We start from the raw sequence: 25,292 nt of genomic DNA, 5'->3' as shown, positions 1-25,292 counted from the left end.
GGGGGGGGTTAAAATAAATATGACCCTTGAGTCTGAAGAACCCAAGGGAAGGTATATGATGGTAGGTAGGCAAATGGTAAAACCAAGGTTGGGCCTTGTTGGAGGAGTTTTATTCAAAGCAAACTGTCAAGGGGTTCCCATAACACCCAACCGCGTAAAGAACGCAAAATCAAGGAACATAACACCGGTATGACGGAAACTAGGGCGGCAAGAGTAGAACAAAACACCAGGCATAAGGCCGAGCCTTCCACCCTTTACCAAGTATATAGATGCATTAAAGTAAATAAGAGATAATAATGAGATCCCAACAAAAACCATGTTCCAACATGGAACAAACTTCATCTTCACTTGCAACTAGCAACGCTATAAGAGGGGCTGAGCAAAAGCGATAACATAGCCAAACAATAGTTTGCTAGGAAAGGTGGGTTAGAGGCTTGACATGGCAATATGGGAGGCATGATACAGCAAGTGGTAGGTATCACGGCATAGCAATAGAGCGAACAACTAGCAAGCAAAGATAGAAGTGATTTCGAGGGTATGGTCATCTTGCCTGCAAAGTTCTCAGAGTTGTCGAAAGCTTAGTCCTGGTTAGCGTAATCAACAGGTTCCTCAATCACGTACTCGTCTCCCAGCTCTACCCAAAGCAAGAACACAAGCAAAGGACCAATAATCAATCACGGTGCAATGCACAAGCAACATGATGCAAAACATGGCATGATATGCAAGACATGATATGCAATGCATATGCGTGCTCCGAAAGGGAAAGATTGATCAAGGCATCAACTTGGCAAACCAAGTGTTCCACTGGAAAGATGAGATGATTTCGGTCGAAATCGATATGAAGATCACCGGAATCAGATGCACAATTTGCAAATGGCAAGCAAAACAATAATGGCACAATTCCGCGATTAACAGCACGATGCCATCTAGAATGCAACAAGAAACTAAGCTACTGCACTCCAACATAGCAACAAGGCATATGGCAGTGATGTACTCAAGATACTTGACAAAACATGAACACCGAGCTACGGCTAATTCACAAAAGAGCAGGTTCAAACAAGCATGACAAAAGTGCAAAAGATATTAGCTTCACAGACTTAGTGAAAATACTAACATGCCAGGAATAACATCAGGAAGCCATGTTTAGAGCAAGCAAACAACATGCTACAGTAATATATCATAGCAAAAAAGGCATGGCATGATTCTACTAAATGCGTAGATCAAAAGTCCCTTACGGATCATGAGCTAAAAAGGCACAGAAGATATGATGGCACCCATGTAAACATAGCAAGTTTTATTAACAGTTTCAGACTTAGCAGAAAACTGAGCATGGCATAAACAGAATTATGAAGGCATATTTGTGAGCTCAAAACACTCACCACAATGCATTTCATGACAAGATTAGCATACTATCAGCAATAAGACATGTTCATGAAGCTAACCATGGCAAGAGCAAGTTCATAGCATGCATGGATCAACAACAACAACCATGGCAAAATTGATTAACATGTAAACAATCTGCCAGGAACATTTTATAGCAAAAGTAGAGCAAGATTAAGACATGCTAGGGCACTCCATAATTTCAAACATTGGCATGGATGGCTAGAGCATAACCATATGTCCAAAGCACCCTTAGTGAAGTTACTCAAAACAAGCATGGATCTCACTGTAGCATCATGTTTACATGGCATAAAAATAACAGTAGAACAAGGGCTTAGCAAAAACCCAAGTCCCTAAAAACAGCAATATCACGAGGCCTAGTTTGCATGCTTGTGCTAGTCACCACACTGATCACAAAAATACATGGCAAGTACCCCTGTAAATATGGCATGGCATAGATCAAAACACATGTAGATCTTATGCCCAAATAATGCACACAACAAATGTGGCAAAAATGACAAAACATCAATATCTGCTAAGTAATAGGAGTAAACATTTTATAGCACTCTTGCATCAATGATTAGGGCATGAAGATTGACTCAAACAAGCATGTCACAATGTAATGAAATGAAGAGAATCTCCCAATGAACATTTTGATATATCATGTGCATGAAACGGAGCTACGGTCACGGAGTTATGATGCAACGAACAGGGGCATAAAACATGAGGGGGAAATGACTTGGAGGAAAAACGACCTCCCGAAATCTCAGATCTAGGGTTCGTATTTTCACACGTGAACTGAGATTTGGCGCGAGCTCGCCGGAGTTGGAGGTCTGGTGGCAGCGGATCTGGCCGGCCCCTCACCGGATCCGGCCGGAGGCAGGGTCGGCGGCGAGGTGGGGCGAGGCGCCGGTGCACGCCGGCGAGGTCGGTACAGCTGTGCGATGGCCGACGAGGTGTTGTGTGGCTGCGCGGCGGCCGGAGCGGAGCGAGGCGGCGGCGGGCGCGGTCGGCGGCGGCGGACACGGGTGGCGGGCGCGCGGCGCAAGGAGACGGGCGGTGCGCGGGCTCGGAGGGCCGGACGCGGGCTCGGAGGGCCGCGGCGGGTGGCGGCGGCGCTTGACACGTGGCAGCACGCCAGTGGTGCGGGCGCGGTGGCGCGGGCGTGTCCGACGGGTGCGGACACGTCCGGCGGCGGAGGGGACGAATTTTTGGGTTTTGGGACCCGAAAATTGGACGGGGTGCACATATTTATAGCTAAGAGGAGGTAGGAGTGTCCAAATGGAGTGTATTTTTTGCCCACACGATCGTGATCCGGCGGCGGAGGGCATGGAAATGGTTTGGAAGGGTTATTGGGCCGTTTTGGAGGGGTGTTGGGCTGCAACACACAAGAGGTCTTCCCGGTTACCCGGTTAACCGTTGGAGTATCAACGGACTCCAAATGGCACGAAATTTGACAGGCGGTCTACTGGTGGTGTACCAAGGCCACTTGGCAAATCTCGGTCCATTCCAAGAACGTTTAACACCCGCTCACGAAAAGAGACAAAAGGGGGACGCCGGTGCACGTGGGAGTGTCGGATTGCAAAATGGACAACGGGGAAAATGCTCGGATGCATGAGACGGACACGTATGCAAAATGAGATGCACATGATGACATGATATGAAATGCATAACATGAACAAAATGCAGAACGAAGACAAAAGCCCAACCACGAAGGGAAATCTCATAATTTAAAGCCGAAAATGGCAGAGTCAGAGTTACAATTATGGCAAGTTACATCCGGGGTGTTACTTCGCTAAACACTAGTTAGGAGTGGAAATCTCTCACTCCGCCTATCTTCCCTCTTTGACGCCCCAATCACCAAACCGTGAACTTCAACTGATGCCAAAGATTACAGCGAAGGACGCCATCACGAAGGAGCTCGGGGTGACCATTGAAGACCTACTACTGGGTATTTCACGGCATCTCCGGCACGCCGCAGACGGCGTGATCCTATGCCGGTTCGTGCGTGTCAGCTACCACGTGGACTACCTCCGTGTCCGAGACCCCATACTTCGGATGTGTTGCGGCCATTGGAGGCCTTCCCACATGTACGCGCTCATGCAATGTTCTACATGCCGCTAGGGGATGCGTCTGCTATCTGTCAGGCTCTCCGGGTGGAAGAGGGACCCGCAATCTCGCACCACCACGAGGCGATCATTGTTAAAAAGCGTACTAGAAAAAAATCATGCTTACGAATAAAATCCAAAATCATTATGAAGACGCAAAGAGGTTAGATTTGGTTTTTACCAACTATTAAAGATTGATGTAGGGTGTGTTTGGTAGCACGTATGGACCTAGCCTAGTTGTTCTCCTCTCATACATGTTGAGTGTAGACATGTTGAGTTCATGCAGTTGTTGTTGTTTGGTAGCGATGTATGTGCTGAGACATGCTGAGCTGAGACTTTGTTTGGCAGCCTGCATGTGTTTAGACATGCTGAACAATTTCGGATTCCGAATATTTTTTTGAATGATGAACAAAATCGAAAAAATGTGAACACAAATTTAACCATATTTTGAAAATTTAAACAAAATTTGAAATTCTAAACATTTTTTAGAAAATTAAAATAAAATTTGAAATTCTGAACTTTTTTGAAAATTTGAACATATTTGAAATTCCTAGTTTTTTGGAAAATTTAAAGAAATTTTTAAAATTTTAAAAAATTAAAAAAATTAAATAAAATTTGAAATTGTGATTTTTTTTCAAAATTCAACAAATTTTGATTTTCTTTTGAAATTCCGAACCTATTTTAGTTTTTTGAAAAATTGAAATTCTGAACATTTATTGAAAATTCAAACAAAATTTGAAATTATGAGCATTTTTTGAATTTAAAAAAATGAAATTCTAAACTTTTTCAAAAATTTAAATAAATTTTGAAATTCTAACCTTTTTTGGAAATTTAAACAATTTTTGAAATATAAACATATCTGGACGTGGTCTAGTGGGTGGGGATGAGTGTCAGGGCCATCATGGCTGCCTCCATGCACCCTGTCTGGGGTGCATGAGATGAGCATGGCTGAGGGCTCTTTTATGCATCAGATGAGCATAGCCCAGGTGAGCCCATGCACCCTACCAACCAAACAAAAGTGGGTCGGATTAGGAACTTTTGCCCTCATACACTCTTCATGCACCCTACCAAACACACCCATAGATTCCCACAGCTAGGTTCTACCTCTCAGCCGTTACAATGTTCTCCCATTCAAGGACCAAAGGAACGATTCCTCTACCAATATCCACACATATGAAATCAACAATCCAACACAGCTTCGGCCGTCCAGAATGAATAACTACCATATACTAGAGAAGGTGTGGAGCAGCCTTCGGCGGAGTGAATTTTCTCGGGAGAGGGAGATGGAGGGCGCAACCTTTAAGGACTACGTTGTTTCTGGAGGGCTGCCCCTCCTCACATATATACATATATAGGCGCATTGGAAGGAGATCGGCGTGGAGGAGGGGATCCCTCCCCTATGGTCGGCCGCACCAAGGAGGGGACGATTCGAGACCGCGAGGATACAGGCCGGGAAGACACAGGACACCGAAGCCATGATGTGATAGCCTGGCTTATTAGGGATGATAGACTACTCATATCAATAAGGAATTCCTTCTTTTCCGGGAGCCCATTCGGACAGAACTCCAAAGTTAAGCGTGGTCAGCTTGAAGTAGACGTATGTGCCAAGAGGGAACGTTTCTGTGGCCCGATGAGGACGTCGGTTCCTCTGAGTGAGGGTGTATGTGATAGCCTGGCTTATTAGAGATGATAGACTACTCATATCAATAAGAAATTCCTTCTTTTCCGGAAGCCCATGCAGACCGACCGGGAAGTTGCTCCCGGGTGTGTCCGGGTGTTACACATGAAGACGCAAGCCACTAAGGTCGTGAAGCCCCGAGGCCAAGCATCCCAAGACCAAAAGTCTTTGGCCTCAGATAAACTCTCCTGGAGGCCGCTAGTCGCCGAGCCCGGAGATGTTCGAGACAAGGATACCAAAGGCTAGACTGCACCAACCGCTGATTGGAAAGGAGTCTGCTTGGGTTTCGTTTTGGAGGAAGCCAGACTCCAAAACTCCAAACAAGTTTAGGAGAATAATAATGATGACTACCTACATCTGTCTATAAATCTAAAACAAAGCAGGAGTAGGGTGCTACCTCAACCACGATGGTCTAAGCCCTGGGTAAAATCCCTTTCCGAACTCCCTCTCGTACTTCCGGCTACACTTGCCACCCTACCGAGGGCACTAACGGTTTTCTGCATCGTCAACATGGCTCATGACGGTGTTGCAAAGGCCCGGCTGCAGAACACCCAACATAATGGCTCATGTTTCAAAGTTCTTGTCTAGCAAATCTTCGATCGAAACCCGACTGATGTTGCAAACCTACGAGTGCAACATGGGTTCATGTTGCAAACACTCGTGGTTGAGGTAGCAGACGGCTTGCGACCTGTCGAGTCTTGGTCTTGCAAAAGATCAGGTGGCCAATGCACGCCGTTGTAGAAGAAAAGAAAAAGTGGTCTCTTTTTGTTTGAAACGGTCAATGGGTGATTTCGCTGCTCACCCATCCACCACACCCGAAGTCCATCCCTTTCCCGTGCATTTCCTTCCTCTTTCCCCCGGCTGACCGACCAGCTACCACCAACCCAACCAAACCAACGCGGCAAATTCTTCTCCTCTCCAGTCTACCTCCGCCTGTGTCCTAGCGCTGCCGCCGTGCCGTGCCTCAGCGCCAGCCGCCGCCGACGCCTGAATCCCGTACCACGCCCCCACCCCCAACACCCCCGCCTCTCACGCCCCTCGTGCCCATCGCCGATCCCGTTTCCCCTCACCGCAGCATCGCGTTCCCGCGGCCTCCGCCCCTTCCGCAACCTTCGGCCATTGGTTTGTGAGGTATGATCTTGTTTTCACCCGGTGGCTAGTCTAAACACTGCTGATCTCCGCAATTTCTGGGTACGCCGGTGCGCATCCGGCACATCATATTGATCAGCCCCTGTTTTTCCTGTAGTTCAGGACTCTGTTATAGATTAATTACAGATTATGGGGACAGGGAATTTACTTTATACTCCCTCCGTTCCTAAATATAAGTCTTTGTAGAGATTCCACTATGAACTACATACGGAGCAAAACGAGTGAATCTACACTCTAAATGCATCTATATACATCCATATGTGGTTCATAGTGAAATCCCTACAAAGACTTATATTTAGGAACGGAGGGAGTAGATCGGTTGTTACTAGTTCGTCTGGAGGCAGCCACATTGGCCCTTTGTGGGCAACCTCCTTCCATGATCGGAGCTCATCAACAATCTTAGATATCAGACTGTGGACCGTGCATGCCTTTTAATTGAAAGTTCAGGATTCTTGACGTCAATTCTTTTTTACTAGCAATTTTCGGCCATGATCGTTACTCATAGACGTTGTGGACGCCCGCATTCACCGTGATAATAGAAACTGCTGTTATGCTTTGGTGCGCCGTGAAATAGGATCATTTCATTCATGTAACGAGTGCTCTGCTGGGCCATGTTTGCATCAGATGGTGTAGCTCATATGATTACATTCTTAACTGAACCGCGCAACCAGCTCATGTTCCCGCGCAATTGAGTATCTACCTCCAGCTCCCTGCCTAGTTTTTGTTGCATTGATGTACCTCTTCTCTCAATCTTGGGCGATGATCATGACAGTTCTAGACACCATGGACGCCCGCAAGAATCTGCTACACATTCCTGCCCTGTAAAGTAGGAACATATCATGTAAGGCGTGCTATGGTGGGTCTGTTTGCGTTCGATAGCGTGGCGTCGATGATTACATCTTAATTGAACTGGGCAACCAGGTCATGTTCCCGCGCAGTTGAGTAGCTCATTTAAATTTAATTCCTAACTACACCATGCAAACTTTGAGCCTTTCATATTTAACTGCTTCGAGTCACATGACATTAAGCTACCTTGATCCTGTGAAATCTTTGAAGTTGAACTTTCCTTCAGCAGAGTCTTCAAGATTTGAGCACCACAGGCAACAGCCTCCTACATCCTAGTGTCGGTACTTGGTAGGGTAATCTTCCCTGGTCCCCAGAAGCTGACTTCTATATGAGAAGCTTGAACGGAGCATGTGAACCATCCTGAAATCTGATGCACATGTGGACCATCCTGGTCGTGAGGCTTCCACCGATCAGTCTTTAATTAGGCTATGCAAATGGCTCTGCTAGCAAGGCTATCTCTTGCAAGCTCTGAAGCAAGAGAGTCTAGTTTGGAAGAAAGACATGCTGGTTCTGATGAACAAACTTTGGAACAATCAACGGAGGAAGCATCTCAAGCATCTCATTTTGACAGTGATTCGCAGGTTCTTCTAGTCAGCTCTTCGGTTGATGGTAGTCTTCCTAATACCGGTCAGCTTGATAGGGAGTGTGACATTGACAATGGGATGACAGGGGTACCAAGTGATAGGACAAATTACAGTGGTGATGCGTCTGGAGAGGTTGCTGACGGGGGGCTTTCTGTCCCTTCCGCCCCTCAAAGGGAGAATGTAATCCTGCCAAGATTGGGTGATATCTGCATGGAAGGGCCATCTGTTCGGCGGCAAACAGCTGACAGGGGATTCCCCAGAATAATATCGTCGTCATCCATGGATGCCCGGGGTGATTTCTCTGCCATCGAGAATCAGGTACGCGAGCTAATCAATGATTTGGGAAGCGATTCCATAGAAGGTCAGAGATCAGCAACATCAGAGATTCGCCTTCTAGCTAAACACAACATGGAGAACAGGATTGCCATTGCTAATTGTGGGGCTATAAACTTGCTGGTTGGCCTTCTTCATTCACCAGATGCCAAAGTCCAGGAAAATGCAGTGACGGCCCTCCTCAATTTGTCACTCAGTGATATTAATAAGATTGCCATCGTGAATGCAGATGCTGTTGATCCACTCGTCCATGTCCTGGAAACAGGGAACCCTGAAGCTAAAGAGAACTCAGCAGCTACTTTGTTCAGTCTCTCATTTATTGAAGATAACAGAGCGAGGATTGGACAATCTGGCGCCGTAAAGCCTCTCGTGGACTTGCTAGGAAATGGGAGCCCACGAGGAAAGAAAGATGCGGTTACTGCATTGTTTAATTTATCCATACTTAATGAGAACAAGGGTCGAATTGTGCAAGCTGATGCTCTGAGGCACCTAGTTGAGCTCATGGACCCAGCTGCTGGAATGGTCGATAAGGCTGTAGCTGTCTTGGCAAATCTTGCTACGATACAAGAAGGGAGGACTGCGATTGGGCAGGCGCGTGGTATTCCAGCCCTTGTTGAAGTTGTCGAACTGGGTTCAGCGAAAGCGAAGGAAAATGCTGCTGCGGCATTGCTTCAGCTATGTACAAACAGCAACAGGTTTTGTAACATAGTTCTTCAAGAGGATGCCGTGCCCCCTTTAGTCGCCCTGTCACAGTCAGGAACACCACGCGCAAGAGAAAAGGTTTGCCACTTCCTCACTTCCTATAAAAAACTTTACAACTAGAAGAAAAATAGTTACAAAATCTTCTTGTTAAGCATTTGAATTTGTTGCAGGCGCAGGCTCTTCTCAGCTACTTCCGCAGCCAAAGACATGGGAACTCAGGAAGGAGATGATAATGATGATGGTCCTACGATTATTTTATAGTGTACATCAAGCATTTCCCTGGATTTCTCAGATGATGGTTATTGTTGTGGCGCTGTGTACTGCTTATAGTCAGATTGAGATTGTGCTCATCATCTCAAGCTACTGGTGGATTAGTTGGTGTGTTTGTGACCGGTCGTTGTTGTTGTTGAGATGGTGTATTTTTCAGGTTTATATTTTTCTACAGCTTGTCTATTGGTATCTGTTTCACTGAGATTTAGTTTCGTACATGTTATTAGCTGATTCAAACAGTGATTTAACCTGCATGCTTTCTCTTCTCTGCCTAGACTTGAGAGATACTAGCGCTCTGATGTGTGTGATCTTGTGACCGTAGGTTAGGGCAGCGTATGTACTGACGTTCTGTGATAGAACTGAAATCAGTAGTTAGTGTCCGGCGTTAACCCTTTTATTCCAGGTGTCAGACAACAAGTGTATGTCTACATGCTCATTGTGATTCTGTCAATCTTTTGGTTATGCATTGATTGTTTTGATGTGGTATGTCTACATGCTCATTGTGATTCTGTCTACATGCTCATTGCAAATCCATCTAGTGGAGATCATTGAGCAGGTTCAGAAAGATTTTTCAAATGGTCCTTCTAGTGCCTTAGTAAATCATGTAGCCGACAAGTTTGGTTGGTACTGTTTAGTGTTTACAGTTACAGGTGCTGTTTGGTTGCAAATGAAGTTGGTTTGGTTTGATTTTTCTACATTTCTCTCTAGGGCGTGGCTAGGAAATTGGTTAGATTCTTGTCCATGAAGTTGTGAAAAATTTAAATTCTTCTACATTGAATGGGTAGCTACAGCAATAAATTTGGATAATTTCAAAATAATTTGTGTAACAACAAAATATGTTCATGATTTTAAGCAGGTCCGTGTATTTTATGGAACCATGGTTGAAAAGGTAGGCCCATTCACATATGGATATATATTCATACATAAACTTTCGAACAAATGGCACACATTTAGCTAGAAAGTCGTCTATTTTAAATTTATAGTAAACTAAAGCAAAAGGTTGAATAAAATAAAAATAAGTAAAAGGAGAAGAAAAAATATAAAAAGAGAAAAATATAATTGAAAAAAATGTCAGATGGCTAAGACAAAATGAATTTGAAAAATGGTCTAGATATATGGGAAGCGTTTCCAGACACCACTAATTTTGCATACAAATGAAGATGTTCGCGAAGATTTGACACGGACAATAGGTTTGTATCCCCACGAAATTCCTTGACTCGGGCCACACTGTTCAACCATGACGGGGTCTGTCCTGCGATAGTTGAGCCCATGATGCTTTAGGTTTTTTTTTTTTTTGAGAAACTGATGCTTTAGCTTTTTTTGGAACAACTAATGCTTTAGCTTTTTCTTTTTGGAGAGTCACTGATGCTTTAGCTGTGCTGCACATCCGGATTCCCGGATTGGGCCGGGATATGTCTCGCTTTGCGCGAGAGAAATGATGCCCTCATGAGCGCCATAAAAGGGCCGGCCCAACTTGGCGTGCATATTATTATTTTTCACCTTTTATAGTTTTCACCTTTTTTTCAAATATATACTGCCTCCTTCCATCTATATAGCCTAATGCGTTTTCAAGACCGCCTTTGAGTATTGACAAGATTAATAGTACATGACATGCATAATGTGAAAATTATATCATTGGAAGCTCCTTTCACATACGAATTTGCCGGTATGCTTTGTGTAAGTTGCATGTCATATATTATTGCTCTAACATTTGGTCAAAGTTAGCCTCGTAAAATGCATTAGGCCCTATATAGATAGAAGGACGGAGTATATATATTTGAAAAACTTAATGTGCTTACAATTTTTTAAAATGTTCACCGTGAATCTGAAAAATTGTCGACACGGTGTTAAAGTTATTTATTTGAAAAAAAAAATTGTTAGTATTCCATAAATGTTTGTGACATTTAAAAAAATGTTCATGTGTTTCAGAAAATAAGTACATTCCATGTTAAAAAAAATTATACAATGTAAAAAAAAGTTTGTGCAATTCGAAAATGTATCATACCATTCAAAAATGCATGTTACATCTTAGAAAATTTTCACGCATTTTAAAATTTTGTTCTTGATGTTATTAGTTTTAGAAAATGTATAAAAATGGTCACATAATGTAATAAAATGTTTTGTATCATTCAAAAATTATATATCAATGTTCATTTGAAAAACATTTAAGACACATTCAAAATTATATTGAAAAACATGTATTTTATATAATTAAAAAATATTTTTATTTTTTTATACTTTTATGAATAAATATTTTATATGTATACAAAAAATGTACAATATGATTAATAATAGACATCAAAATATATACTTAAGTAAATGTTAATCATGTATAAAAAAATGTTTATGATTTATGCCAATAGTTTACAATGTGTAAAAAATGTAGACATGTGTTAGAAAAAAACCCGATGAAAACCAAAGAAAGAAACCAGAGAAAATAAAAAACTCAAAGGAAATAGTAAAAAGTGATAAGAAAGCAGAGAAGAAACACACATGTCCGCCGCTGTTAATTACCTTGTGGAGAAGCTAGTATGTTCGTAATGAAGTGGTTCATAATAAACCAGGACCACCAACAGAGGTCTCTGTTTGTTTTCTTCAATGTTACCTGGATTCAATCATCGGAATTAAACTGAATATGAATGTCGATTCACGTAAAGGGAATATGGTCATATCCCTTGATCAGACTGCTAAAAATAAAAACGCTCCGGCTCCAGGTGCTGCTTCCCGTTGATGACCTCCAACGCAAGGGTGGGTCAAGTTGAATTCTGACGGCTCACAAGTATCGAATGAGAGAAGCTGGCACAGGCATGATTCTCAGAGATGATACATGAGCAATCATCTTTTCACATGCAGGAAGTTGTACTCTTGTATGGATGCATTAGAAGTGGAGCTTTGTGCGTGTAAAAAGAGGGTTTAGCCTTTGCCCTACAAAGGAGTGATTTGCCTATCATTATTGAACGGGATTCAGTCAATGTAGTGAACATGATCCAGAGCATTAAAGTTGACAGATCAATCTATGCTCACTTAGTGCATGAGATAAGAAGCTTAGAAGCATTTGTAATTCTTGTATTACTCACATACCGCGTTCTCGGGATAAAGCCAGTGATAGGTTGGCTTCTTTTGCTAGACCTAATGATAGACCATTGACCTGGTTAGGGTCAGGACTAGTCGAGGTCTTTGAGATACTCCGAGAGGATTGTAAATTTATTATGATTGAGTAATACGAGTTTTATCCCTGAAAAAAAAAACCTTTGACTGCCAAACTTTATAGAGTTGACCAAGTTTGTAGAAAATAATATGAATATTTATTGTAACAAGTTTATATGATGTGAAAATATATGCAATGATGAATGCAATGGTATTGATTTGGTGGTGTATATGTTAATATATTTTTCTACGAACTGGTTGAAAGTATATAAAGTTTGACTTTAGACAAACCTAATATGATTTTCTGATTTTTTGGGAAAGTTATTTTCCCTGATTTTATTTCTCAACTTCTTGTAAACGACATGGCTATCATTTGAGAAATAAAGTCTTATTACTGTGAAGTAAAAACAAAATGCTTCAGTTTTTTTTTGTTTTTTTTAGGATCAACAAAATGCTTCAGCTGTGTTGCACGCAGGGTGGGTGCATATATGTTGCGAAGCCATAGCCACGTTCAAGCTAAGCCCTGCATGCATCCCGTGCAAAGCGGATCCAGCTGATCTGACCCGACAGCCGCATTAGTCGCCTTCCTTCACTTGGTCGTCTCCCTCAGCGCAATGAATTAGCGGCGGGGAACAAAATCGATCGCCACGGAGTTATCCTGCTTCCCGCGTTCCTCTCCGACCCGAACCCGACAGCCAGGTCGGTGCAGTGCAGTCGAGGGTGCTCAACCAGCATCTCTCTCGATCGGCAGAGAGTCCCGTGGCGGCGACGATGATCGCCGTGAGCCGGCGGCGCCACAGCACCGCCGCGTGATCCCAAGAGATTCACAGGCGCTGGTCCTTCCACCTGAAGATCCGATCCGGCCAATCTGTTCGTCGTCGTAAGAGTCCACGTAACCCACGGATCCTCGTCTCGTTTCGTTTGAATTCCTAGCCTTATCCATTAGGCGGTTAGGGCAGAATCGCATTCCGCGAGATCCTTTCTTCTTAAACGAAGCCAGATACGTTTAATTCCACACATGTCGTGTATCCCATTCCCGGCAATAATGCCCGTGTTTACGTTTTGCAGATTCGGCGCGGAGGATCGAAGAACGCGCGGCGCGTTTGATTAGATTAGGTTAGACTCGGGAAAACAGATCCATGGCCATGGCTAAACGGGAGAAAACCTTGGCCGTACGCCCCGTACCTGCACCGGTACCCGTACCCGAGGCTCCCCCGACGCCGTCGGCGACGCCGGTGTCGGCAACGGCGCCGACGTCCGCGAGGTCGGTCAGGTGGGGCGACCTCGAGGACGCGGCCGGCGGGCTGGAGCGGCCGCTGCTGCGGCAGCGCGGCTCCAACACCACGTCGCAGATGGCCGTCGTCGGCACCAACGTCTGCCCTATCGAGAGCCTCGACTACGAGTGCGTGTCCCTAAACCCTATCTACCGCGATCCTCTGAACTTCGTCCTAAATTCTGTACTAATCTGCGATAGATCTCAGGATCGTGGAGAACGACGTGTACAAGCAGGACTGGAGGTCGAGGGGGAGGATCCAGATCTTCCAGTACCAGGTCCTCAAATGGCTCATGGCGCTCCTCGTGGGATCCTTCGTTGGCCTCGTCGGATTCTTCAACAACATCGCCGTCGAGAACATCGCCGGCTACAAGCTGCTCCTGACCAGCAACCTCATGCGGCAAAACAGGTATACCTAGTCAGACATGTACACCACCAATGCCATCTCCCAAAGACCCAAACAATGCACGGCGCATCATCTCTATCTCCGTGGCTTCAGGAACCTGGGAGCGTTCCTGCTATACATGGCCTGCAATGCGGTTCTCGCGGGATCCGCAGCTGCGATTTGCGCCTACTTAGCCCCCGCGGCAGCCGGCTCCGGCATACCGGAGGTGAAGGCCTATCTGAACGGTGTCGACGCCCACTCCATCCTAGCGCCCAGCACCCTCTTCGTGAAGGTCAGACCACTTTCTTTCTAACTCACTGCCAATGGATGTTTCGGTGCACATTGGACAGGATTAAGTTGTGACTTTGGGACCTGCAGATTATTGGCTCCATATTGGGGGTGTCTGCCGGTTTTATGCTGGGCAAAGAAGGGCCTATGGTGCACACTGGTGCCTGCGTTGCCGCCATGCTCGCCCAAGGGGGGTCGCGCAAGTATGGCCTCACGTGGAACTGGATCAGGTACTTCAAGAACGACCTCGACCGTAGGGATCTCATCACCTGCGGTGCTGCGGCCGGCGTCACTGCAGCATTCCGCGCCCCCGTAGGCGGCGTCCTCTTTGCGCTCGAGGAAGCAACGACTTGGTAAATTTTTACTACTACTAAAACTGTGCATGTTCTATTTCCAATCCTGATTTTGTCGGAAATGCTACAGTGTTTATTCCTTGGGAAAGTGCAGTTTCACCCAAGGTTGGTTTCACATAAATTCATCATCTGTCACATGGAATCACCCCTTTGGTATTCTTTGGTCCTGATAATATGATCACATTGAACTGTGGAATGAAATTTGTAGCGAGATCTTTTCAATTTTCAAACCGGGCTAATCCCCTCCCATTACTTCCATATAACAGAAACCCTTTGTCCTTCTGATCTCTCAGGTGGCGGAGTGTGCTTCTGTGGAGGACATTCTCCACAACGGCAATGTCGGCGATAGTGCTGCGGTCGTTGATAGAGTACTGCCGCAGCGGCAACTGCGGCCTGTTTGGCAAAGGGGGTCTGATCATGTTCGACGTCAGCTCGCGGGTGACGACTTACACTGCCACTGACATCGCCGCGGTCATACTGCTCGGCATCCTCGGCGGGCTGCTCGGAGCTCTCTTCAACCACTTTGTCGACCAGATCCTCCGCAGATACGGCGTCATCAACGAGTAATCTTCATCCGAATTAACCTCCTTATGAAAGGAAAGCATTTCTCGGAGAGCTTCAGGAAGTTGGATCACTGAATGGTTTGAATTTGCAGGAAGGGTGCGCCGTACAAGATCCTCATGACGGTGTTCATCTCACTTGTCACCTCGTGCTGCTCCTTCGGCCTGTCGTCGCTGTCTCCCTGCGTCCCGTGCCCGCCCGAGCTCGCCCCCGGCAAGTGCCCGACCATCGGCCGGAACGGCAACTACAAGAAGTTCTGGTGTCCGGCGGGGCACTACAACGCGCTGGCCTCTCTCTTCTTCAACACCAACGACGATGCCATCCGCAACCTCTTCAGCGGCGGCACGGACAGCGAGTTCGGGGTGTACACTCTGCTCACGTTCTTCATCGGCGTGTACACCCTTGGCCTGATCACCTACGGCGTGGCCGTGCCGTCGGGCCTCTTCATCCCCGTCATCCTCTCGGGTGCCTCCTTCGGCCGCCTCGTGGGCAAGATCTTCGGCTCGGGCCTCGACACGGGCCTCTTTGCGATCGTCGGCGCGGCCTCCTTCCTCGGCGGCACCATGCGGATGACGGTGTCGGTGTGCGTGATCCTGCTGGAGCTCACCAACGATCTCCTGCTGCTGCCGCTCATCATGCTGGTCCTGCTCGTCTCCAAGACGGTGGCGGACTGCTTCAACAAGGGCGTCTACGAGCAGATCGTGCGCATGAAGGGGCTCCCCTTCCTGGAGGTGCACGCCGACGCGTGCATGCGAAGCCTGGTGGCCAGCGACGTGCTGTCCGGGCCGGTGATCACCTTCTCCAGCGTGGAGCGCGTCGGCTCCGTGGTGAACACGCTGCGGCGCACGGGCCACAACGGGTTCCCAGTGATCGAGGAGGAGCCGTTCGCGCCGGCGCCGGAGCTGTGCGGCCTGGTGCTGCGCTCCCACCTGATCGTGCTGCTCAACGGCAGGACCTTCACGAGGGCCCCCGTCAAGACCGGCGCCGCCGAGGTGTTCCGCAAGCTCAAGCCCTTCGACTTCGCCAAGGTGGGGTCGTCGGGGAAGGCGATGGAGGTGGACGAGCTGAGGCTCACCGAGGAGGAGATGGACATGTACGTGGACCTCCACCCGATCACCAACCGGTCGCCCTACACCGTCCTGGAGAACATGTCGCTGGCCAAGGCCGCCGTGCTCTTCCGCGACCTCGGCCTCCGGCACATGTGCGTCGTGCCCAGGACCCCCGGGGTAAGAACTCACTGCCCAGCTCCGCCATTACTTGCCGCCATTTCTACCATCCTCTGACCACGCGTGCGTGTGCATTGCAGAGACCGCCGGTGCTGGGGATCCTGACGCGCCACGACTTCATGCCGGAGTACATCCGCGGGCTGTTCGAGAACGTCCTTCGCGAGTAGAGGAAGATCGCGGTCATTTTCTTTGCATATATTTTACGCACGTTTTCTTTTTTCTTTTGCACATATTAAAGTATTTTTAGTTCTACTACTGTCTACTGCAAAGCTGCGTTTAGTTTTATTAGTGAGTCCCTTAGCTATTTTAGGCTCACTTGCTAGCACCCCGCGAAGAAGTGGTGTGATCGACCCTGAATTAGTGGATTTTGTTGAAGTTGTAAGCAAATCATCGATAATTAGTGCTCACTATTTTATTGGCATGCCTGATATCGATTGATAGCCATTGTCAACTCCGTGATGACATGCTTATCGTTGACCGAGAGCCATCGTTGTCGCCATGATTTTTCACTACGATCTATAGGCGCCACCACCATGCGTCGGTGGGAGGAACTGTCGAGTACAGTTTTGGTGTCTAAATTCCAACTTTGATAATGAATTGCTTGCTTCCCACACACGCGCACACACACACAAAAAAAATTGCGTGAACAAAGTCAAAGTTCAGACAAAAGAGATTGTTGACAAATTAACCAAGAAGGCTGTTGAGGAATTCCTGAGAAGACTATATAAGGCCATAAAGGCTGGCTATAGTGGTGGTATCATAACTGATATCATGCATTCGAGAATATCAAACATACTGATAAGAGAGGGTTAGATTAACATAGGTAGATACCGTATCATATTAAATGATATACTACTTTGTGTCATGTATGATAATAAATATGATCATCTATGATACTACTCTATGATACTATGCACTACTCCTATGAAGGTAGTATCATACACTAGTATCATATGCATGATACTAGTATATGATACTCCCCACTTAAGTAGCCTAAGGGTCAGGATACGCCATGATGTGCGTGAATGTAACGCCCCGAGACCGTTGCGCCAGGTGTCTTCCAGTTATTCGCTGTTTTTGCCATGTCATTCGCTTGTGTGTTACATCTTGCCATGTCATCATGTGTATAACATCATCATGTTTTCAAAACTTGCATCCGTCCAGGTTCTCCAAGTTCTTTCTGTTGTCCGTTCTGAGCCCAGACACACTTGCACGCGCGTGCGGCACGTCAGAAATAGTATTTTATAAGTGGCTGGAAAATGTTCTCAGAATGGGTTGAAAGTTGGCATTGCGGTATTGTTATGTTGTCAATACGCCGCCCACCAAGTTTCATCGCATTCGGAGCTCGTTTGTTGCCCCAACGGATAACTATAGCGGCACCGCTGCCGGTCTAACGTCGGACGTTTTCGGTCTCCGAAAACTGCTGTCGGATCTCTCTCTCTCTCTCTCTCTCTCTCTCTCTCTCTCTCTCTCTTCTCTCCTCTCAGCCCGAGGCCTTCGTTCCATAGCCCACTAGCCCCAGCTAGGCCCGCTTGTCTTTGTCGACCTCTCTCAGACCCCCTCGCGTGCGCGTCCGAAACTTTCCCGATCCCGAATCGGGCTGTCGTTACCGATGGGTCCGGATCATCCCCAAACATCTATAAAGTATCATCGGTTTCTCATTGGAGTCTCCTAACCTAATTATCTCGGACCGTCCGATTATGATTGGAGGGGCTAGGATGCCCCTACCCAATTCAACTAGCTATATATAAGGAGGAAACCCTAGTTTTTAGGCCACTCGCTACAAGAAATTTGTTAATCCATGACGGATTTCTATTGACGTTTTTAAAACTGTCATGGATGGCGTGGTATAGCCCGCCAAGCCCGCCCAAGCCCGCTAAAGCCCATCTAATCTTTACCCATATAAAATGCTAACCCTAACCCTCGTCCTCGGCCCCTCTTCTCTCCCTCGTCCGCAGGCCCCTCCTAACTCCCAATCGCCGCCACCTACTACCTCGCCTCCCTCTCCCACAACTCTCCGTCAGCGAGCAGTAGATGAGCCCGCCCCCGCTGCCGGCCGCCTACACGCCGGTGTGCCCTTCCTCACCCCAGCGGCGGCGCTCGGATCTCGCCCCGCCCTGCCGCGGCAGAAGACCAAGCCGGCGAATTCGCTCCTCCGCCCGATTCACCTCCACCCAGGCCGCCTCTCGCCTTCACCCGCCCTCGACGCGCAGGGATTCCCGCATTCGTTCAGGTACCGATGGATCTGTTCTCCCGCATCCTCTTCTTCCTCTCGCCCCCGGATTTCCCGTTCAGATTCGCTTCTCCCTCCTCAGATGGACGCGGAGGACGCGCTGGGCTTCTGGGAGGACGGCGCCATCCGCTTCATCTTCGGCGAGGATGTGGACGCCAGGGTAGATACGACGGCGGCACCGGTGCGAGTGCCTTCGACAGGTCGCTCATGGAGCTCCACGTCTTCTAGGAGGTCTTCTCCAGGGTGCCGGGCAGAAGGAGGGCGATGTCTGGTGAGGCTTTGCTTCTCTCCATACCCTCTGTCCCACAATGTTTTTCGTTCTACATCCATGCACTCGTTCCAAACAAGATAGGTAATGCATTTCTGTGATGAAGATCTGTGATATTTTCTCTTTTTCTCTTTGAGATACTATGGACATATACTGTATAACAACAAAACATAAATCTGTTGCACTAGGTTTTTTGTTGCTTACATAAATCAAAGCATGCATGCTGCAACGTCGACTTGTTTGTTTCATATGATTATATATTGCAGTTGTCCTCCTTTACTGCTCAATAGTTGGTAGGTATGTTGTAAATAGTTGTTCTGGGTTGTGCACCTTGCTAAATTTTAATTTGTGTGCACTGTATTTGTATCCAACTGTGTAAATTTGTAATATACTATGTTAATTGTGGTCTTGTCTCTAGTAGCACAACCTTAAGACATAATCCCTCTGTCCCCAAATACATGGTGTATAAATTCAGTCAAGAAGTCATTTCTTTCTAAGTTTGACCAAATATGTAGGAGAAAATATCAACAACTACAGTGTTCAATAAATATATTATGAAAGTATATCTAGTGGTGGATATATTGATGTTGGTTTGACATTATTTATGTTCATATTTCTGTACATAATCTGCCATCTATTTTGGGGACAGAGTATTGCTACTTTCTTTCTTAAGCATGAAGTTTGCTCACACGATTTATTGCAACTATCCCGCTTAAATATGAACTGCAAGTTCTTTCATTATGTGCATGTTGCAATAATCTGTTGTATATGATGCTCCTGTTCTTTATCTGTTAAGTATGTGCCTGACCTTTACTGCTCCTACTTGGTAGGCTGTTGTAAATAGTTGTTTTGTGTTGTCCGCCTTGCTTAATTATATTTCTTCCATGTATTGGTGTCCGTCTGTGTGTAAGCACGGAGTATATATGTTCTGTTAAAATAGCTCTTCGAGACACGATTTTTGCTACTGTATTAATAGAGCGACATGTTTTTTAGCGTTCTCAAGTCAATTCATTAATCTCAATCAAATGACTAAGAGTAAGATTGTTTGCTTTGTAGTTGTACACTGCTAATTCAGAAGTCCGATGTATGTTGTCTGATTTTTTGAATAGTAATTGCCTACAGCATTTATCCTGCCAGCTTTTAGAATTGAGAAATTCATACCATTTTATATCTAAATGAAGAAAAACTCGTATATGTAGATTCTGTAGGTACATGTTTGTTCTTATCTGCAGTTTTATTGCATGTATTGAGAAAAAGTGCCATGGCTGCCACCTCCCATGTCCTCCCTCCGCCTCATCATCCCCGGTGAGCTTGCCAAGAACACCATTCTTGAATGTCTATGAAGTTTGGACAGTGCACTGAATATTCATACACTTTACTCAAACATCTATTTGCCCTTATGTTCTGCTATGGCACTCGCTCAATTTGCATTTGTGAATTATGATGTTTGCTGGAAGTAAACTTGACTGAAAATACACATAATTCATGCTTGTTCTTCCAACCAAAAACTCAGTCCATGCTTTTGGTCTTTTACTTACATTAAATGATTATTGAGATGTCCCTTTGTCACTGAATAAGATAATTTGGAATCCAGCTCTTGAAAATGTTTGGTTGAGTTACTTCATGAGCACAACACTTCTTACTGCTGGCTATTTTCTTTTCTTTTCTCACCGTGCGAGCACTAGCAGTGTAGATTTTGTGAGATCTGCTAGTTAGTTAAGCAACTACTAGAATTTTGGATAAGACGTGATTCAGTTTTTACATTGGTTGCAATTCTCTTCTATCTATTTATATCTAACATATCTAATGGTCTTGTAAATATGCTAGGTATGATTGCATAGTAGGCTACTTGGTGCTTCCAATAACAATCAGCATGGCATGATACATAGTTTCCATCAGGAGGGCCGACGCCAAGATGAATAATAACTTCAATAGTTTAAATGTTCTCTTTGTGTGAGTTGGATTGTACTATTTCCTAACTTTGTTGAGTGATATTTTGTCAACCTATATTGTAAAATTATCATTTCCTGATAATTTTGTAAACTTCTATGTTGTAAATACATGTGGATGATTGCATGTTGATTCATATATGTATGTATGAAACTTTGGAAATACTTTGTCTTGGGCCATAGTTTGCATTATAATTTGTGGAACGCATTGTGCTTAAAAATGTAGTTGTTGAAAATTGGGCCAAATGAAATAGGCTAATGGGAAGAACTAAATTTAAATTGCCCCAAAATCCGTGACGATTTCTGTGACAGAAAATAGTGTCCATGTAGGCAGCCACGTCATTGCAGTTGGTTAATTGAAAATCCTACGTGGCGCCAATCCATGACGGACTGTTCCGTCACAATGATTTGGGCCTGGGGCAAATCCATGACGGTGAAAATCCGTCATGGTCAGCATGATGCCAAATTATCACGCGATATACATGACGGACATCGACTCCATCATGGGTGGGCACCCATGACAGTTTTCTCCTAGTCCATGACGGACTGTCACCATCACGTATTAACAAATTTCTTGTAGTGACTTGTCCCATCCATCCTCCTGCCCGCCGCCACCTACCTGCCTTTCTCTCCACCTCGGGATCCTCCCGATCCAAATCCACCTGAGCGCCTCCACCTTGATTTCAGAACCGCCCAATCAGAGCCCTCCCATGGCTCCCCTCGACTCCTCCCTCCTCCTGGCCGAGGAGCCAGCCCGCAACCGCATCAAGCTCCTCCCCGAGCACCGCGCCCGCGTATAGCAGATGAGTGCTGCCCCTCTCCTTCACGTGGTCTCTCCCTCCCTCCGGTTCTTTCTCTGTCTCCCTCTGAATTCTTCTCTCTCTCGATCTTCTCCAGGGGACCCCGACGCCGGCAAGCAGCAGCTCCCGCATCCCCGACTCCCTGCAACCTCCCGTTCGCGCCGTTTCTTGCCGGACCTTGCCGATGAGACCTCTCAGCCGCGCGCCCTGATTGATGCCCTCTCTGACCTCCCCTGCTCTCCCTCTCTCCTCGTTTGAACAGGAAGGAGCAGCACCACCCACATCCATGGAGCCACCCTTGCCTCGTCTCTGCCCGGTGGATCCGGACGCCCAAGAGCCCGCGCCAATTCCCTGCCGCCGCGCCTTCGCCAATTCCCCGCCGCTGCCATCTGCTTCCCCTACAACGAGAAGAGCAGCCGCCGCCTCGTGCCTGAGGGGCGCGCTCGTCCCTGAGCCCCATGCGCCAGCCTCGACCTCCTCCTCGCCGGAGCCCCGCACAAGCCGCCGTTGCAGGTCGTCCTCAACGCCTTCTGAAGGAAATATGCCCTAGAGGCAATAATAAAGTTATTATTTATTTCCTTATTTCATGATAAATGTTTATTATTCATGCTAGAATTGTATTAACCAAAAACATAATACATGTGTGAATACATAGACAAACATAGTGTCACTAGTATGCCTCTACTTGACTAGCTCGTTGATCAAAGATGGTTATGTTTCCTAACCATAGACATGAGTTGTCATTTGATAAACGAGATCACATCATTAGAAGAATGATGTGATTGACTTGACCCATTCCGTTAGCATAGCACTTGATCATTTTAGTTTACTGCTATTGCTTTCTTCATGACTTATACATGTTCCTATGACTATGAGATTATGCAACTCCCGAGTACCGGAGGAACACTTTGTTGGAAATATGCCCTAGAGGCAATAATAAAAGTATTATTATTATATTTCCTTGTTCATGATAATTGTCTTTTATTCATGCTATAACTGTATTATCCGGAAATCGTAATACACGTGTGAATACATAGACCACAATATGTCCCTAGTGAGCCTCTAGTTGACTAGCTCGTTGTGATCAACAGATAGTCATGGTTTCCTGGCTATGGACATTGGATGTCGTTGATAACGGGATCACATCATTAGGAGAATGATGTGATGGACAAGACCCAATCCTAAGCATAGCACAAAGATCGTGTAGTTCGTTTGCTAGAGCTTTGCCAATGTCAAGTATCTCTTCCTTTGACCATGAGATCGTGTAACTCCTGGATACCGTAGGAGTGCTTTGAGTGTATCAAACGTCACAACGTAACTGGGTGACTATAAAGGTGCACTACAGGTATCTCCGAAAGTATCTATTGTTTTATGCGGATCGAGACTGGGATTTGTCACTCCGTGTAAACGGAGAGGTATCTCTGGGCCCACTCGGTAGGACATCATCATATGCGCAATGTGACCAAGGGGTTGATCACGGGATGATGTGTTACGGAACGAGTAAAGAGACTTGCCGGTAACGAGATTGAACAAGGTATCGGTATACCGACGATCGAATCTCGGGCAAGTAAAATACCGCTAGACAAAGGGAATTGAATACGGGATCGATTGAGTCCTTGACATCGTGGTTCATCCGATGAGATCATCGTGGAACATGTGGGAGCCAACATGGGTATCCAGATCCCGCTGTTGGTTATTGACTGGAGAACGTCTCGGTCATGTCTGCGTGTCTCCCGAACCCGTAGGGTCTACACACTTAAGGTTCGATGACGCTAGGGTTATAAAGGAAGCTTGTATGTGGTTACCGAATGTTGTTCGGAGTCCCGGATGAGATCCCGGACGTCACGAGGAGTTCCGGAATGGTCCGGAGGTAAAGATTTATATATAGGAAGTCCTGTTTCGGCCATCGGGACAAGTTTCGGGGTCATCGGTATTGTACCGGGACCACCGGAAGGGTCCCGGGGGCCCACCGGGTGGGGCCACCTGCCCCGGGGGGCCACATGGGCTGTAGGGGGTGCGCCTTGGCCTACATGGGCCAAGGGAACCAGCCCCAAGAGGCCCATGCGCCTAGGGAACCCTAGAGGGAAGAGTCCTCAAAGGGGAAGGCACCTCCGAGGTGCCTTGGGGAGGATGGACTCCTCCCCTCCCTCTTGGCCGCCGCACCAGATGCCATCTAGGGCTGGCCGCCGCCCCTAGGGGGTGGGAAAACCCTAAAGGGGGCGCAGCCCCCTTCCCCCCTATATATATTGAGGCATGGGGCTGCCCATAACACGCGATTTGATCTCTCGTTGGTGCAGCCCTGCCCCTCTCCCTCCTCCTCCTCTCCCATGGTGCTTGGCGAAGCCCTGCTGGATTGCCACGCTCCTCCACCACCACCACGCCGTTGTGCTGCTGTTGGATGGAGTCTTCCTCAACCTCTCCCTCTCTCCTTGCTGGATCAAGGCGTGGGAGACGTCACCGGGCTGTACGTGTGTTGAACGCGGAGGTGCCGTCCGTTCGGCACTTGATCATCGGTGATCTGAATCACGACGAGTACGACTCCATCAACCCCGTTCACTTGAACGCTTCCGCTTAGCGATCTACAAGGGTATGTAGATGCACTCTCCTTCTACTCGTTGCTGGTCTCTCCATAGATAGATCTTGGTGACGCGTAGGAAAATTTTGAATTTCTGCTATGTTCCCCAACAGACCATAAGCTCCAAAACTCACAAAGAGCAGGACCAAACAAGAACCGATAATATAGTAAGAAGAGGCAGGGGAGGTATGCCAACTAATAGAGGAGTGAAACCTCCAACCGAGAAGAACCGGCATAACCTCCAACATCGAAAACATCATAGAAGATGCGAGTGAACTCCGTTTTCGATGAACTCGAGCTTGTCACCAAGATGACCATAAGCTCCAAAACTCACAAAGAGAAGAACCAAACAAGAACCAATAATATAGTAAGAAGAGGCAGGGGAGGTATGCCAACAAATAGAGGAGTGAAACCTCCAACTGAGAAGAACCGGCATAACCTCCAACATCGAAAACATCATAGAAGATGCGAGTGAACTCCGTTTTCGATGAACTCGAGCTTGTCACCAAGGTGACCATAAGCTCCAAAACTCACAAAGAGAAGAACCAAACAAGAACTAATAATATAGTAAGAAGAGGCAGGGGAAGTATGCCAACAAATAGAGGAGTGAAACCTCCAACTGAGAAGAACCGGCATAACCTCCAACATTGAAAACATCATAGAAGATGCGAGTGAACTTCGTTTTCGATGAACTCGAGCTTGTCACCAAGATGACCATAAGCTCCAAAACTCACAAAGAGAAGAACCAAACAAGAACCGATAATATAGTAAGAAGAGGTAGGCGAGGTATGCCAAGAAATAGAGGAGTGAAACCTCCAACTGAGAAGAATCGGCATAACCTCCAACATCGAAAACATCATAGAAGATGCGAGTGAACTCCGTTTCGATGAACTCGAGCTTGTCGCCAAGACGACCATAAGCTCCAAAACTCACAAAGAGAAGAACCAAACAAGGGCCGATAATATAGTAAGAAGAGGCAGGGGAGGTATGCCAACTAATAGAGGAGTGAAACCTCCAACCGAGAAGAACCGGCATAACCTCCAACATCGAAAACATCATAGAAGATGCGAGTGAACTCCATTTTCGATGAACTCGAGCTTTTCACCAAGATGACCATAAGCACCAAAACTCACAAAGAGAAGAACCAAACAAGAACCGATAATATAGTAAGAAGAGGCAGGGGA

General features: G+C 46.4%; 2 protein-coding genes and 1 long non-coding RNA gene across 5 annotated transcripts; all 3 read left to right on the top strand.

Annotated features, from left to right (window-relative positions):
• The first annotated feature begins 6,043 nt into the window (after positions 1-6,043).
• Positions 6,044-9,316, top strand: LOC119269808 (U-box domain-containing protein 4-like). 2 transcript variants are annotated; one of them, XM_037551732.1, is made up of 3 exons: positions 6,044-6,297; positions 7,391-8,858; positions 8,951-9,316. In XM_037551732.1, the coding sequence occupies exons 2-3, from the start codon at positions 7,590-7,592 to the stop codon at positions 9,008-9,010; spliced, it is 1,329 nt and encodes a 442-aa protein (XP_037407629.1). In that variant the 5' UTR covers positions 6,044-6,297; positions 7,391-7,589; the 3' UTR covers positions 9,011-9,316. The 2 variants fall into 2 exon arrangements, with proteins under 2 accessions (XP_037407629.1, XP_037407630.1); XM_037551733.1 differs by having other exon boundaries at positions 7,388-8,858.
• A 3,441-nt stretch (positions 9,317-12,757) lies between these two features.
• LOC119269806 (chloride channel protein CLC-c-like) lies at positions 12,758-16,711 on the top strand. Of its 2 annotated transcripts, none has more exons than XM_037551731.1 (8): positions 12,758-13,077; positions 13,266-13,599; positions 13,679-13,879; positions 13,970-14,147; positions 14,234-14,496; positions 14,790-15,059; positions 15,152-16,283; positions 16,364-16,711. In XM_037551731.1, exons 2-8 carry the CDS (start codon positions 13,337-13,339, stop codon positions 16,448-16,450), a joined length of 2,394 nt encoding a protein of 797 aa, XP_037407628.1. In that variant the 5' UTR covers positions 12,758-13,077; positions 13,266-13,336; the 3' UTR covers positions 16,451-16,711. The 2 variants fall into 2 exon arrangements, with proteins under 2 accessions (XP_037407628.1, XP_037407627.1); XM_037551730.1 differs by having other exon boundaries at positions 12,758-13,089.
• Positions 16,712-18,247: 1,536 nt separating this feature from the next.
• Positions 18,248-20,783, top strand: LOC119269807. The gene is made up of 3 exons (XR_005133722.1): positions 18,248-18,516; positions 18,599-18,787; positions 20,612-20,783. It is a non-coding gene; the product is annotated as an uncharacterized LOC119269807 (long non-coding RNA).
• The last annotated feature ends 4,509 nt before the right edge of the window (positions 20,784-25,292 follow it).

The sequence above is a fragment of the Triticum dicoccoides genome, chromosome 3A, assembly GCF_002162155.2.
Source record: "Triticum dicoccoides isolate Atlit2015 ecotype Zavitan chromosome 3A, WEW_v2.0, whole genome shotgun sequence".
Lineage (NCBI taxonomy): Eukaryota > Viridiplantae > Streptophyta > Magnoliopsida > Poales > Poaceae > Triticum > Triticum dicoccoides.
Note: the sequence above shows the minus strand (reverse complement) of the source record. Positions and strands in the feature narration are given on the sequence as shown.